This window comes from Corapipo altera, unplaced genomic scaffold (genome assembly GCF_003945725.1).
Source record: "Corapipo altera isolate COAL_440 unplaced genomic scaffold, ASM394572v1 0, whole genome shotgun sequence".
NCBI classification, from domain to species: Eukaryota; Metazoa; Chordata; class Aves; order Passeriformes; family Pipridae; genus Corapipo; species Corapipo altera.
Genome location: NW_020884872.1, coordinates 39,428,813 through 39,443,640, shown reverse-complemented (window position 1 = coordinate 39,443,640; position 14,828 = coordinate 39,428,813). Strand labels below are relative to the sequence as shown.

General features: G+C 44.0%; 1 protein-coding gene across 3 annotated transcripts in view; it reads left to right on the top strand.

The window, feature by feature from the left end:
• CLYBL (citrate lyase beta like) overlaps positions 1-8,706 on the top strand; it is a 153,456-nt gene extending 144,750 nt beyond the window's left edge. For all 3 annotated transcript variants that reach the window (XM_027644690.1, XM_027644701.1, XM_027644696.1), the window contains one exon: positions 8,061-8,706. In XM_027644690.1, coding sequence (XP_027500491.1) covers positions 8,061-8,156 — 96 coding nt within the window. In that variant the 3' untranslated portion in view covers positions 8,157-8,706. The remainder of the gene's footprint in view (positions 1-8,060) is intronic.
• The last annotated feature ends 6,122 nt before the right edge of the window (positions 8,707-14,828 follow it).

The window sequence follows — 14,828 nt, the reverse complement described above, 5'->3', positions numbered from 1 at the left end:
TTCTACTCCAGTGGAAGTTTACACTGACAAAAAGAAACAAAAGGTAGTGATATTTAATGTTTTCTTCATATCAACAAAATGGCTTCAGAAATTTACTGATGTTGATACTTGGCAAAATTCCCTCCCTGTCCATCCTTCAACAGATCACAGAGACCCACTGAGCATCTCCTCTTGCCAAAAAGATATCTTTGACAAACCTTTTCAGGGATCATTTATTTTCCTCAAAGATTTTATGCACAAGTGTCTTTCAACCCATAATATTGTTACAGAAAAGGAGCAAATGTGAAAGTGTTCAAAGGAAAGGATATGGAAATACGTAGCTCAAAAAATTCTGTCCATATAGCTTGCTGTTTGTGAAGTCTTCAGTTTGTCATACGTGACTACACTAGTTATTCGGGCATTTCCTACCTATTGCAAATGTGATAAAAGAAGGCCATAGTTGTCTGTCAGCTTGCCCTGGAGGCAGGACAGGCCTGACCAGAGAGGAGGGAGAGACTTTATCTTGTTATAGTCTGGAAAACATGCTCAGTTGACCCAGATATCTTTGAACACCTCCTAGCAGCTCTCTAACCTTTGGAAGTTCATTACGAGAAGGTTCAGTCATGACCCAGCTCTTTATGACAGCTCTTTGGCTAAAACTTGCAGAAGAAAAAAATTAATTAAACCTGCATTCAGCACCATCACAGCTGTTAGCTTATTTCCTACTCTTGACTTCCCCAAAAATATGGTCTCAACCTTCTGTTTCAAGAGAAATCATTCCTTTGTACTCAGGATAATCACTCCTCCTCCAGGCACCGACCCAATGTCATTTGCTGCAACCAGAACTCTTTCTCTTTTGTTCATTACCTGTAAGCAAACCCAAGCATTCTTTTTACGCCCCAAAGCAAAGATTTCCAAATTTCCTCTGCAGGGAGTCACTGAAACAATGTGTGTTTTCATTAATCCCAGGGGAATTATCTTCCTGAATGCCATGCTTTTTATGGGGAGCCTTTGCCATCCACCTGCTCTCTTCCCTCCTTGGAAGAGCAAATCTGCCCTTCTTGCAGAACACAAAACTCTTACTTCCTTATAACAGCTAATATAGTGCAGGATTAGAGGTAATGTTCTCAGAACCAAGCACATTTTAGTGGGTTTATTCCTTGTATTCCTTGTATTTTATAAAACCTTTGGGTTTCAGAAGTGGGCGAGCCACTGAATTACCTTGGAAAGAATTAGTGTTTCTCAGATAACTGTGGATCAAAGATTCATCTTTGGACTTCAGGGTGCTTGTCTATATTGGTTCTCTGTTTCTCCTAGTAGGAGGTATGCAAGGTTTGCCCTGGCCAGCTGGCATCACCCATCCTGCTCGTTTCCATTTAGCCTGGCATCTGCCCACAAGTGCTGACACAGGTCACAGGGACTTACATAATTACTTATTTACACAATGGCTGTATTCACACACAGGCTCTGGCCCATGCTACAAGAGCAGTGTGGGAGCTCTGTTTGACTCACGACATCTCCTAATGATGAAGGGGGTGGAGGAGAAAAGCGTGACTGGCTAGTTGGCCCCCATACGTCCATTTCCCCCAGGTCCTAATTGCACATCCCCTCAAAAGGCAGCCAGGTAGGACAAGAAGATAAGCCAACTGCCACACACTCTGCAGGGATTTGATCTGCAAAGGAAAGTATTGCTAGCTAAACTGTTGAGCAAAGTATTTGGAAAAAAACCCAAATCTTTATCAGTGAGGCACTATTTCTAATCCTGTCACGGCAGACAGGACGTGCTGTCAAAGGACCTCCCCTCACTTGTGAGATTGCTTGTCTTCCACTCAATAGTCTCCTAACTAGTGGCAGAGGGGTTTTTTGGCAATTTCATGAGCATTAGATAACACATATCTTGGACCTATACTTAATTCAAAATTCAGCAGTAGGTGCTTTCTTGTCCATGTTGAAGTTTCTTGGAACATTACCTTGTCTTGCTTTTCCTTTTCTTCCACTGGCCTGACTAACCAGAGTCTCCTCCATTCCAAAGCCTTACCTACTCAACAGGATCCCCTAGCACCTCCAAGCCTGCCATCTAAATAGCCTGACTAGATTCCCAAAGTAAACTGCTTTTGAAAAAGTTGGCTGTCTTTAAACAGTGGCCTAGGACAGCCCATGTACTGACACACATAACAAATTAACATAGCACTATTGGCTATATTCTTTCATCTGATGCAAGATAATAGCTCTTTTTTATTTGTGCTGTAGACAAGCCACGGTCTTAATGTAAGTTCATGTAATCTTTAAGAAAATCCTGGCCACTGTCACATGGGAGTTAAAGTTGTTGGCTACATGTATGATGGGATCTGGTAGAACAAGACACCAAAGGTTTGTTAGCAAAGGCTTGCCAGTGACTGAGGTAATGAATAACAACAGCAGTTGTACTGAAGGTCTGCAGTAACGCCCTTAGTGAACTCATTGCAGTCATCAGGATGGATGTGGTTAGAGGTATAGATAACCACAGATGGAGCAAATGCTGAGGAAAAAGCCACAAGCATTCCCAGGTGCAGGAGTACATCTAATTCTTCTGTCTTGTCAGCCAGTGGGGACTAACTCGTCTGATCATTGTCCCATATGTCCCAGAACAATTATTATTTTACTTTAATTAACTCAAGTACTTTAATCCACAGCTCAGAGATAATTGTGTCACATAACTATGAGGTGCCCTAAATGTTCTGTATCATGATGGTTTTTATCCTGCTTATTCCTCTCCTTAACCCAGTGGTTTATAAGGAAACAAAAGATGGTGAAAGTAAAACCCCATGTAACACTGTCTATTATATAAAAAGGTTTCAGGACAGAAGAAGTAGTATAAAACTTTACATTCCCTGATCTTCTGGAAAAACAAGAAGAGTATCTCACTTGTCATCCTGTATCTCTCCTGTTGTAGTCAACATCAACACAATTCCATATGTAACACAATTCCATTCTACCCATGATAAACACTAGCAATAAAATTACCTGTATCATTTCTTCCCCTCTCCTTGTTCCATCAGAACGTATTGATCCCCAGACAACACAGAAATCATGGACCCTGAATCCTGTCCATTTAACTTCTAGAAAGCTTCTTGCCACTAAAAAGATTATGCTCTGTTTATGAGATGGTCTTATAGATTTACCAAGCTCTTAACTACTCTCAAAAGTTTCACAAAGCAAATGTTCCTGGATGCTGCCACACATAGACACTATGCATTAATGTGTTCATCTTTTGACCAAGGCAAATAACAGACAAATAACAGATTCTTTCTGTGACTTGATAAGTGTCATTTCTTAGAGGTAAAGGAAATCTTTAAGGATGACATAGAGATATGATAAGAGACATGTCCAAGTTCCATGACCAGAGTTGTCTTCTAAGATGTCAAAGATGACTCCTCAATTACATGTTGAACTTTGCTAGATCTGAGCTGGGTTTCGTAGTGGCTGCGTTTATCCAAAAGGAAGCTCACAGGATACAAGCATAAAGTCTGCCAAACTGATGTGTTACAAAGTTTGGTTCTGCACCTCTTAAATCTCTCCACAGCTACCTGGAAATTTTTCGCATTAGTTATTCTTACTGCACAGCTGGATTTGCCTCCCTTTTTCATGAGCCTATATCTTCATCTCCTGACCAGTGAAAATGACTGTTCTCTGCCAACTCCACCTTATCACTTCTCTTGTCTGTAGACTGGATCTTTTTATCAGTTGGTGCTGACCATTCTCAATTCTATTTCTATCAAGACTATAATTTTTTGCCATTACCTTCTGAAAAGAAACAAAAAAACCCCAAACAACAAACAACAAAAAACCCAAACAAAACAAAACCCAGCAGCTTTCTATAATTTTAATTCCCATACAACTGTTTTCTGTATTTGCCAAGTATTCTCTATTCCATTCTCAAAGTGCCTGAGGGCATACTGAAATTCAAAATAAAGCTGTTAAGACCTTACTCAGCATGGCCTGCATCTTGCATAAATTGCTGTTACTTTTTAAAAATACTACTACTGCTTTAACAGAGCATTAAAAGTCATTGTGAATAATACTACATGGTTCCTGGGGGGAGCAGCAAATTTCACAGTACTGATCCTGCATCATCCAGCCTGGAGAATGTGGTCTGATACAAGAGACGGAGGTGGGGAGCGGATGACTTGGTGGGCTCTGTGGGCAGCTGCAGTAGGCAGACAGAGAGAAGAGGAGCTAGATGAGTCTGCTGCCTGTCTCTTCCTCTGCCCGTACAGAGCTATCCAGAAGGAAATACCTTGAGTCTTTCCTTGCTCGTCAGTCAGTTAGAAGGACTCTTAGCTAGTCTGCACCATGACCCAAATGGGAAATGCTGCCCATTCACTTTCTTCCTTGATTCCTCCCTGACAATCTGCCCTGACAGAAGCATAGAGTGATGAGGCTGAAGGAGCAGAGAGACTGTACAAATACAAACCCTTCTGCTGTGTTGTACTGATTTCACAGCTGTACAGCGTGGACCAGCCAAAGCGCCCTCACAGCTCCCATACGCTACAGACTGATGAGTGCCAAAAGTCACCCTATTTCTCACAGGGCTTTGCCTTCAGCACATTCACTGTGTGGTTGCATGGAGGATAGCACTGGATAGGTACAACAGAATATACACTGCATTGCTTAAAATAGGGCAGAGTCTTTGGTCCACAAAGCCACCCCTTCTCATAAGGGCAGCACTTTCATATGCTGTCTGGTGAGCGCTGCAGTTGTCCTCCATTCCCTCACTTCTCTTCCAACTCGAGTTACTTGCACCCATGCACCATTACCCAGATGCTGCACCCACCATCTTCAACACTGCCTCCTAGCCGCTCCTTCTCCCAGGTTCTCCATCAGCTTTTACCTGGAGGGACTGTCTCTTCCCAGGGCTGGTCTGACAGATTTGATTAGCCTGATTGGAGGGTCCCTCTATAGGTTCCTGAAAAGGCTCCCACTGATTGATTTATATGGTGACATGGCAAGCAAGGGCTACAGCCACCAAACACGATGGATGCAAACCTCAGCCTTGCACTACCCACCTGCCATTGTTCCCATTCATGCTGCAAGCTTCCTTACAAGCAGACCCTTGGTCCCATAGTTGAACTACTGGAAATCTAAGTACAGGCTGGAAGTGTGAGATTGTTAAGAAAATTAGCCAAAAAGACAATTTAGATCTATGACTAAATTAATCCCCAGATTAATGCTATCAAAGCAAATGGTGTTTATAGGAAGTCTTGTTTTCTTTATATTCATGCAAGAGAAAATCAAAAGAATGCTAAAGGCAAATTTCATCTAGCAGAACTGGAAAAGAGAGCATGGGGACAAAGCTGTAATTACTGGTATTTCCTATCTGTTGAAACCTGTGGGTGGAAAGAGAGTCAGTGAATAGAGTATATTCAATAGCATTAAAATCGGTTTCTTTTTCTGGACTTTAGCTCAACACTGCAAATTAGCAGGGAGAAAATAAGCCTCAGAGTGAACAGGCAGAGAAGCCAACTTCATGTTACCCTTTACTGTTAGAAAAGAAAAAAAAAAAGAGGGGGGCATTTTTTCCTTCAAGAATTCAAATCCTAGCAACCCGAAGTACAGCTGCACACTGACAAGCAGGGAACATACAGCAGTTCTCAAGTGGTTCAGTGTTCATGTGTCCACATACACAGTTATCCTGGTTTCCTTTCTAAACATGTTATTTTAATGAAGAGAGAACAAGCATGCTGTTTAATTAACTCTTGCTTTGTAAAAAAGACATCCTGACCCAGATTCATTGTGCTACAACTTAGGCACCTTGCAGAGGTATCTGACTTCAAATCATCCTGTATCCAGTCAGTGGAAGGGATAAGACCCTTCCAATCATGATTTGGACTACCAGAGATCAGAACTGATATTGCTAGGCACCCATCTCTTTCTGAAAACTATCGCTGCTACTTAGGATAACTGAGCTCCTTTCACAAAACTGAGAAGGCTAATGCCAGACCTCAACATATTTCTACCTGTCACTGTCATCTGCATGCAGATTTCTCCTGTAAGCAATAGCTGTTACTGAATTAGCTTTACTCTTTACTTTGCTACTGAACTGGCTGTTACTGAATAGGCATCACTGAATGGCTATAGAAAAAAGGCACAATTAAAATATGTTTTTCTTACAGTTAAAAAAATGTATCTTGCAGTTTGAGATCACTGTGTAGACCTGATTATCCTGAATAAATCCTATGTCATAAAATATTTACTTAGTTCCTAATTTATTTTCACAATAGCTCATAAATTGAATAGTTTGAGGCTGCATTTTCTGTAAAGGTTTAAAAGTGAAAATGACTGATATGTAGCTAAAATAAATTATTAATTTACTAATGTCTTATTAATAGAAATAATAATATTATTGTTGGTGTTGTTGGGGTAAGGTAGAATTAGTTGTTTACTCTGTAAACAAAAAAATTCAATTTGAAGCATCAACCTTTGAGTTTTTCTGTCATTACAGTTATTCTCCAAACCTACCTAAAATATTGCACGCTACAGTAGGAAAATCTACTTTGAATAAAGTAGTTTTTACTATTAGGTTTTCAATGGCTTTAATACAGCCTGTTCTTACACACAACAATATTGATTTGTATTAGATTACTGTTTAAGGTGGATTTTTGTCTTAAATATTCCAGAATGTGATTTAGTATTTAATTAATACTTCAGTCAAACTAGATATGCCATTGGAGCAACACATTTCCTAAACATTTTTGTGAAAGGATTATATTTTCACCTTACTTACTGGAGTCCTCTATTTAATGATTATCAAGTCTCAAATGAAAACCAGAAAACAATAAATGGCTTGTTCTCCTCTGCATTTCTCTCACTATGCATTCACAGGCACACATGCTGCTATCATTCTTACCCTGTTCTTGGTCAGCCTCACTCACTGTCAAATCTAGGACCAGCCTGTGATCCTGTATCGATTGCAGCAGGGCATTAAAAGTGTGCACAGTGCTTCACAGAGACGCCCTGTGCAATGCTGGGGCCAGGCCCTCAGTTCTGAATTCTTCAGGGAGGGGATTTGTATTTGGTTTTTTGGGGTTTGTTGGGTTTTGCGTGTTTATTCAAATGTGCCAAAGTACTGTTAGAATTGCAAATAAGTTGGGGTTTTTTGTCTACTGAACTTGAGCACATTTTAATGCAGTGTTTTGTCTTCCAAATCCTACCTCAGCAACACGTGTAGATTAAAGCATCCAAAGAAATAAGTCAGGTTTGGCCCTATTTAAAACATATGTCTTCTGTTTAAATTTTAACTATGATTCACAATTGTTTTAAACTTGTCAACATGGTACCAACAAAAAATTCTTAGGAATACAAAGTGACTTTTGAAACCTGTCCTGGCTCTCAGATCACCACCGCTGAAACACAGAGTAGTCTGCATCCTTTTGGGGAAATTCCCTATATGTGGTGCTCAGGTGGGCTTTACCTTGGCTCCAGAACAGATTTGGGCAATATTATTGTGCCATCCACTTTTTTTTTTTCAGCTTTCATCCCAGTCCCTGGCTCTCAGCACAGGCCCAGCCTATCTTTAGCACCAGAGACCTAACGGAGAGGTGAAACAGCAGCACAGCCTCCACTTCCCTCCAACCCCACAAACACCCATTGCTGCTTCCTGACAAAGATAACTTTTCTGCCTTTTCCTTCTGTCTGTAGGCAGTTTTGTGCTGACCCTGTGGCACAGCCCTGGATCAATGCTGGAGGTGGGGAGCAGAGCTGCTCCCCAGGTGCTGTGTCTGCCAGCCCCTCTCTCCAGCTGGCATGCACAGCCTTGCTGCTCTTGGCCCTCAGTGTCTGCCAGCTAGAGAGGCTGAAACAGGCTGGCTGCACACTGGGCTTCTCTTTTCTCTCTCTTTTTACCTCCTCTTTGGAGCACTTCTTGCTCTCTGCATTTCTTTAAATGCACTTGCCCCATCTCGGTTAGTTTGTCTCCTAAAACTTGTTCAGGATTACTGTGGGAGCTGCTGTTTCTTGGCAAACAAATGTGTCTTTAAAGAACAAGACAAGCCAACTACAATTTCCAGAGGTCTCTCAGGAAGTTTATATTCTCTCTTTTCCAGGGAGCATTTACTTTCCACGGGAGCATGATCGACATGCCATTACTGAAGCAGGCACAGAACATTGTTACGCTTGCCACAGCGATCAAGAAAAAATGAGCTGGTAAATGAAGCTCTCGCCATGGGGCCCCAGTAGCTGTTTTTAAAGATGACTATAATACTTGGAGGGTGTGGGGGGGAAATTAAAGATGTCAAGCTTAAGCAGAAATTCATTTCCATTTTGCAGATCTGTCATAGTTTGCTTGCCAGAATAGCTAATTACTAAAATTATTCCTGACTCAAACCACTGCTCACTCCTGCATGGCCCATGTTCTGCTCATAGCCTGTGACGAAGTTACATCACCAACTGTGTGACATCACGATAATTACTACAAATGTAAGATTATGACTTCACTGAAGGAGAAAGGCGAAACAAACTCTGAGCTCTGTTGAAAGAGCAGACAAAAACTGATTCAATTGCTTCTATTTCTATCTGTGCTTCTTCCCACTCTGATGCAGAACTCCTGGCAAAAAGGGCAAAACCTCAAATGATTAGGCACCAGCTGAAATAATTGCAATGAAAATCTTTACCTTGTGTGAGCTTTGCATCCCCCACACACCGCCCTTCTGTAAATGTGCAACAGCCATTAAAAATATTGCTCCAACAGTGCAGGACTCTTGACTTTTTTCTCTTTTTTTAAGTGGTCTCTATTCAGAGAGTTTCCTCCTGGAAGCATCCAGCCCGGGAAAGGTTGGACGGCAATAAACTTGTAGTTTTCGGAGACACAATGCAGCAGAACTCGTGCATATGGTCTCGAGTCAGATTTACATCACATTAGGGATACGGCTACAGATCATGTGGGCTGTGTGGTTAACGGGCTTAGTAAAGCTGTTTTGAAGAGTTTAACCCAGCTTGTAGTAAGGGTAAATAAACATAACAACCAGGCATTGTCCTCTATTCAGCATGTACTCTTATATGGAGGGCTAAAGGGTATTGAAGCTGCAGAGGATCAACTTGTGGTTGCCAGAGGACTCCAATGAAGTTTGAAACACCAACAATCAGAGATTTTGTTTCTGTTCCTCATTAAATCATGAGCTTTTGTGCTCAGACTATGAACGACTGTTCTTTAAGAAATTAACAGAATGGGAAGTTTTAAACTATGCACCAACCTTTTCATGACCTACACAGCAGCAATGCTGCTGCACTTAGACAAACACTGCGGGGAAGGCTGTTCTGTTTCTTTAAAACTGTAAATAGAAAACAGTTGTTTTTTAGTTTCATTTCTCACTACCTCCATGGCCTCACGTATGGAGCCACAGTGCCTTACTCCTCCCGTCTCCTCGCTTAGCATGTTTCCCCTCCGTCCCCGAGCAGCGATTGCAATCATTTTGGGTTATTTTTGGTTTAATTGAGGGAGAGGAAAGGGGAGGAGGAAGAATCCCACCGACAGGCCCGCGTGGAAGCGGCGAGGGAAGGGAGCGCGGGGGCGGCGGGAGCGCCTCTCCGCGGCCCCCCCGGGAACGGCGGGGACCGGGTGGAGACCGGCCCGGGAGCGGCGTAAGAGGGGAGCGGAGGGCGGCCCCCCCGGGACTGGACCATGGAGCCCGCCTCCCCGCTCCTCCGGGAGGCCCCGGGCGGCAGAGACCCCCGTCGCAGCCCTCCGCGGAGTCTGGGGATGAGCAGCGCGGGCCGACCCCTCTCTCCCTCCCTCCACCCGAGTCCCGTCCGAGGGCGCTGCGCCGGCGGATCCCTTACAGCGCGGGGACCTCCGGGCTAATCTGATTAATTAAAGACTAACTGCTTATATTGCAGCTCCCCCCCATCCCCGTGCGTTTCAGGACACCCTCCGTTATTAATTCCAGGCTGACTAAATTACGGGCAGCACTATTAAAACATTATCAGAACTAATGAGAAACAATTACTTAGGAGATGAGCTGGGACGAGCAGGAGCCGGGCACGCGTGTCTTTATCCCTGCAGATTGCGTTAATAAATCATCAGGTGCACGGCAAGGCGGCGGCGAGGCCCGGCGCGGGGGACGGAGGATAAGATATACGAGATAATGGTTGTTTGGGGTTGGGTTTTTTTGGTTGGTGGTTTGTTGCGGTTAATTTTTTTTCTGCTTTTTTGGCATAATTTTTTCATTAATCTCAATAGGACGCGTGTGGTGTAGATGGTTTTATTTCCTTAATATCGCTCTGGAAGGTGGGGGGGGGGGGGGGGGGGGCGGGGGGGGGGGGGGTTTAAAAAAAAAGGCCTTCGCGATTTTGCTGCTGGCGTTGGCTTGTCGCGCCTTGTCATGGGGGGGGGGGGGGGGGGCCCCCCACCCCCCCCCCCCCCCCTCCCCGAGCTCGCCACCTCCTCTCCCTCGTCAGACTGAAGGAATATTAATATACTCTCCTGAGGTGTTTCCGCGCACCCTCCCGCCTTCGCCGCTGAGTGCTTAAGGAACTTCATGACCCGCACGCGGACAAATCGAATATGCAAATAAAATGCTGGATATATTCAGATTTTTCCTTAAAATTCCCTGACACTCACCCCTCCATCGGAAAATCCTACTTCCATTTAACAGCCTTAACGATTTTTGCTTTATCAAAAATAAAATCCGATTTATTTGGCTTTTCCGTTTACTTTCCAAAGCTTTCCGTGATTTTCCGGCTTTATTCTTCTCCTCTTTCTTTCTTTTTCTTTCTCTCTTTTTCTTTCCCGCCTGGTGCTAGGCAAGCAATTGATGAAACAAAACAGATTATAAGATTAGCAGCAGGATTTTATGCATATTAATGATAGGGAAGGGCACCGAATGGGTTTGTAATTGCAGATCTTGCGCTTGGGATTGGGAACTGTAGCCCTGCTACAGCAAAGACCCCCCTGTGAGGTTTTCACATTGGAACTTAGGGGAAAAGTGAAAAAGTAATTACCAGAGCACAACACTGAAATGTTAAAGCACTTATTCTTTCTTTCAGCGTTCTGTTTTAAAGGGGGAAAACGGGCAAAATGGAAAATAAATTACTTTCAAATAAGTAGGTTAGCACCTGAATGCTGGTGCGCATTTTCCCGGCTTTTTTTTTTTTTTTCCTTCTCTCTCTCTCCTTTTTTTTTTTTCCAAATTCTAGCCATTATTTAGCAAGACATTTGCTTCTGAACCGACCATCCAAGCAGTAGAAAAGGGGGAAGGGAAGGGAAGGCAGAGAGACCTAGGGAACACAAGGGCGCTGCGCCTGTAAGGTTTGAAACAAATATCCCTAGGAAAGCTGTTCACAGCCGCGGATGGAAATTTAGAGGGATTTTTGGGGTGGCTTTTTGGTTTGCTTTGCTTTGCTTTTTTTGGTTAGTTGGGTTTGGTTTGATTTGAAATCGGGGCTTAAAAGAAAAAGATTATTTTGGTTTCCTCTTCGACATGAGCATCAAACGGTATTTTAGCAATGGATGTATTTCTCAATCACAAAGCCCTTCCAGGAACGACGTATTCCTTGCCATATCGAGAAGTAACCTCACACTGAATTTTAACTCTTATTAAGAGTTTTGCCTTATTTCTTGACCTGCTTCAGTCCCTCTCCTCTGAGTTTAAGTCTTCCTAAACTCTGGATTTTTGCGTTTCAAACCCAGTGCTCCTTTACTGACTTTCCTAATACTTCTCTCCCGTGATTAACAGCCAAAGATGGCTTAGCTTTAATGGCACCTACCCGCGCTTATTGTTTTAATTCTGTTTTCAACGGAAAATCAATGTATCTGGTGGAAATTAGACTTTGAAAACTTTTTTTTAACGAGCCAATAAAACGAAGTATCTGCTCCTCGGGCAGTAATTTCTGATTACGAATTGGAGGGGGAAGGGAGGCCGGGGCGGGGGGGGAACTAACTTGGACCACATTTCATTCATCCCATCCCTCCAACTCTCTTCTGCCACTTTCACCTCCCTCAAGTTCAGATCATGGCAAAGCCCCGAGACAGGGTTAGTTTACAACGACTATTTTAAAGATAAAAAAGTGGGAAGAAGGGAATAAAAGCCCGTACGGGCAAGTATATTATTTGCTATTTTTCCCCGTTGCTGGGGCTGGGGAGCCGCGCACCCCGCGGACGGCAGTCCCGGGAGCAGCGCCCGGTGAGGCGGGGCGGGGGGGGGGCGGCTGCCGGTCGGTTCGGAGTGCTGGCATTTGCACGAGGTGCCCAAAGACGGGAGGGGTGTCCTCCCCACCCAGGGTCGAGAAGCTGCCAGCAGCGCCCGGGGCGGCAGAAGTGAGACCCCTGCAGCGCTCCGCACTGCCGCGGGACTGCCGGGATACAGCCGGGACACCGGTGGGTGGGGATGGATGGATGGGTGGAGGGCGGTCCCTGGCCCCGCAGGGATCAAGACAGCCCCACGCCTTCCTGGGCTTCTACCAGGAGCCCTGGACACCAAGGAGAAAGGGAAGGAAGCAAGGGGAAGGAAGGAGGAAGAAGAATGAGGTCCTTCAATGACACTCATTACTCTGCCACCAGAATGGTCTCCTCCAGCCACTGTCATGCCCACAACACCCCTTCAATCAGGACCAGGGTGCCCATGAAAAGGCCAGCTGCAGAGTGGTACACACACACCATCCTGGCACCAATGGTGCCTGCAAGAGACAGGGAAGAAATTAGTGCCCTTTATTTCCATCACACATTCCCTCCCCTCACAGTCCCCACTGGGTCTTCTTGTCCTCTTGGTACACGCCAAAACTCCCTTTGGCTCCCAGGACTGGATGTCCCTCACTGGGAACAGAATGGGGTCTTTTCTCCTCACATTGGGATGCAGGTAATGGAATGCAGAGCAGAATGTCCTACATGTGCCCACACTGCAAGCAGGGGAGAGATCAGACAGCCTCACTATGTTTAGGGTTATTGCTTCTCCAATTAAGTCTGAAGCTCCCAATCTATGATAGCAAAGCCAACAACATGAAGTGCTGCTCAGAATGATGTCTTCAGAAATGCAAGAGGTGCTGTTCCTAAGCTGTTGTAGGTGCCCACTGCCTGCTGGCATTATTTGAAGCTGATCATCCTGATGAGAATGAGGAGTGATAAATGCTTATGCTACCGTCTTGGGCCTCTGTAGTTTAAAGTCTGGCTCCATGTAGCTTTGTGTCTTATGTTTAGAATTTTATTCCTACTTCTTCTAGTGCTGTTAATGTTATTAAAGCTGTGCTATCAAGCACACATACCAGTTTAGAATTTTCTGAAGTGAAGCTTGCTGAAGGTAAAAAGCCTTGTCTCTGTGTGAGAAATGCCTGCAATAGCCTAGAATTTATGGTAGACCTTCATGCTGGGAAGATCTGGTGTAGTCTTCCTGATAAGTATTTTAATTCCTGGCTTGCTTTTGTAGTAGTCCCTAATATATAGTAGAGTTTTTGCAGGTCTGGTACTCTATGGGATGCCACTGGAAATGCTACATGTTAACTCTGCATGTTCTGTCCTGTGTAAAAATGCAGCTCAGTCAGCAGTGCACATATCACTGCAAATCTGACCATCACTGACAGACTTGCCTCCAGATTTGTCACCAAGAGGTCTATGCTTGTATAACACAGAATTAAACACTTGTAAGTGAAGGATAAACCGGTGGCAGCGGATGTGCAAGGGCTGCCTGGTCACATCGCTGATGTTGCTGTGTGAGAGCACAGGCTGGGGAACAAAATCACTTCCACCCTCTTCAATCATCAGCACTTGGGTCCCCAGTGAAGAATCTGTGTTTTAGTTTGAACTACTGAGAGAAGGTCCCCCAGGTCTGTGGTACTTGGTGGGAATTCAGGGAAGGGCTATGGTCTCTTGCCCACAAGATGCCCAAGAAGGAGCTCACCCTGCAGAGGCTGCCCATCCCTGCCTGACCTGAGGCAGTGCCGTCCGTGCCTCAACCTTGACACTCGAGTGGCTTCTGGGGTACATATGAAAGCATACCTGCTCATTGGAAAGCATTCATGCACTTTCAACATCACTCAGAGACCACTTAAAATATGTAGTAGGTAGAGATATCTATTGCTTTCTTTACAATCGGTTTTGATAAAACCAGCTCCTCCTGAAAGAAAAGGCCAGTTCTGTGCTGATGGCAAAATTTCTATTGGGGCAGTTCTAAGGTTTTGCAAAGAGTTACAAAATCCAGAGACAAACTGGGTTAACTGACTTCACTATATGGATTAATTGGTGTCTAATATTTTGTTGAATTTTAAGGATATGCCTTAATTTACAGAAAAAGGCACATAGTAAGTTCAGTAATAAAAGGTAACTATGTCTCTACATTGTTGCTATATTAGGCAATTCTTTGTTCAATATTTAACTAGCATTTGTTAAAGTGGATGTGTGAGAGCAATATGTACAGTGCATATTTACTGTCAAAGCCTAAGGAAGTAAGTGTGACTTTGTGCCTAGATTTTCCTAAAGCGTACACACTCCCAAATATAGGCAGACAGAGAAAACTGGAAGGTTGTCCCATTTCACATGGAGGAGAGATGTAAAGACCTGTGCTTGGTTCCTGGCCTTGCTCCCTCATCACTGACATCAGTTTTTGTCAAGCTTACCAAAAAACCCTGCTGCTGTAACACTCCATTTGAGAGCCAGGGGGGGAAGGATAATAAACTTTTTTTAATTGCTTCCCTGGCTATAAATTAGCATGCGTTGGGCTAATTTTTTTTCCTGTGAACAAAAGCACAATTGACAGCAAGGCTTAGGGAAAGTAGGAAGGGAGCTCTGAGCCTCAAGGCTCCCCTGTGTATTGAATCTGAGCAGGAGGAGGCCTTTTCTGTGTCCAGAAGTAGAAGGACACCAAAAACTATAACAAAACAATACGGAT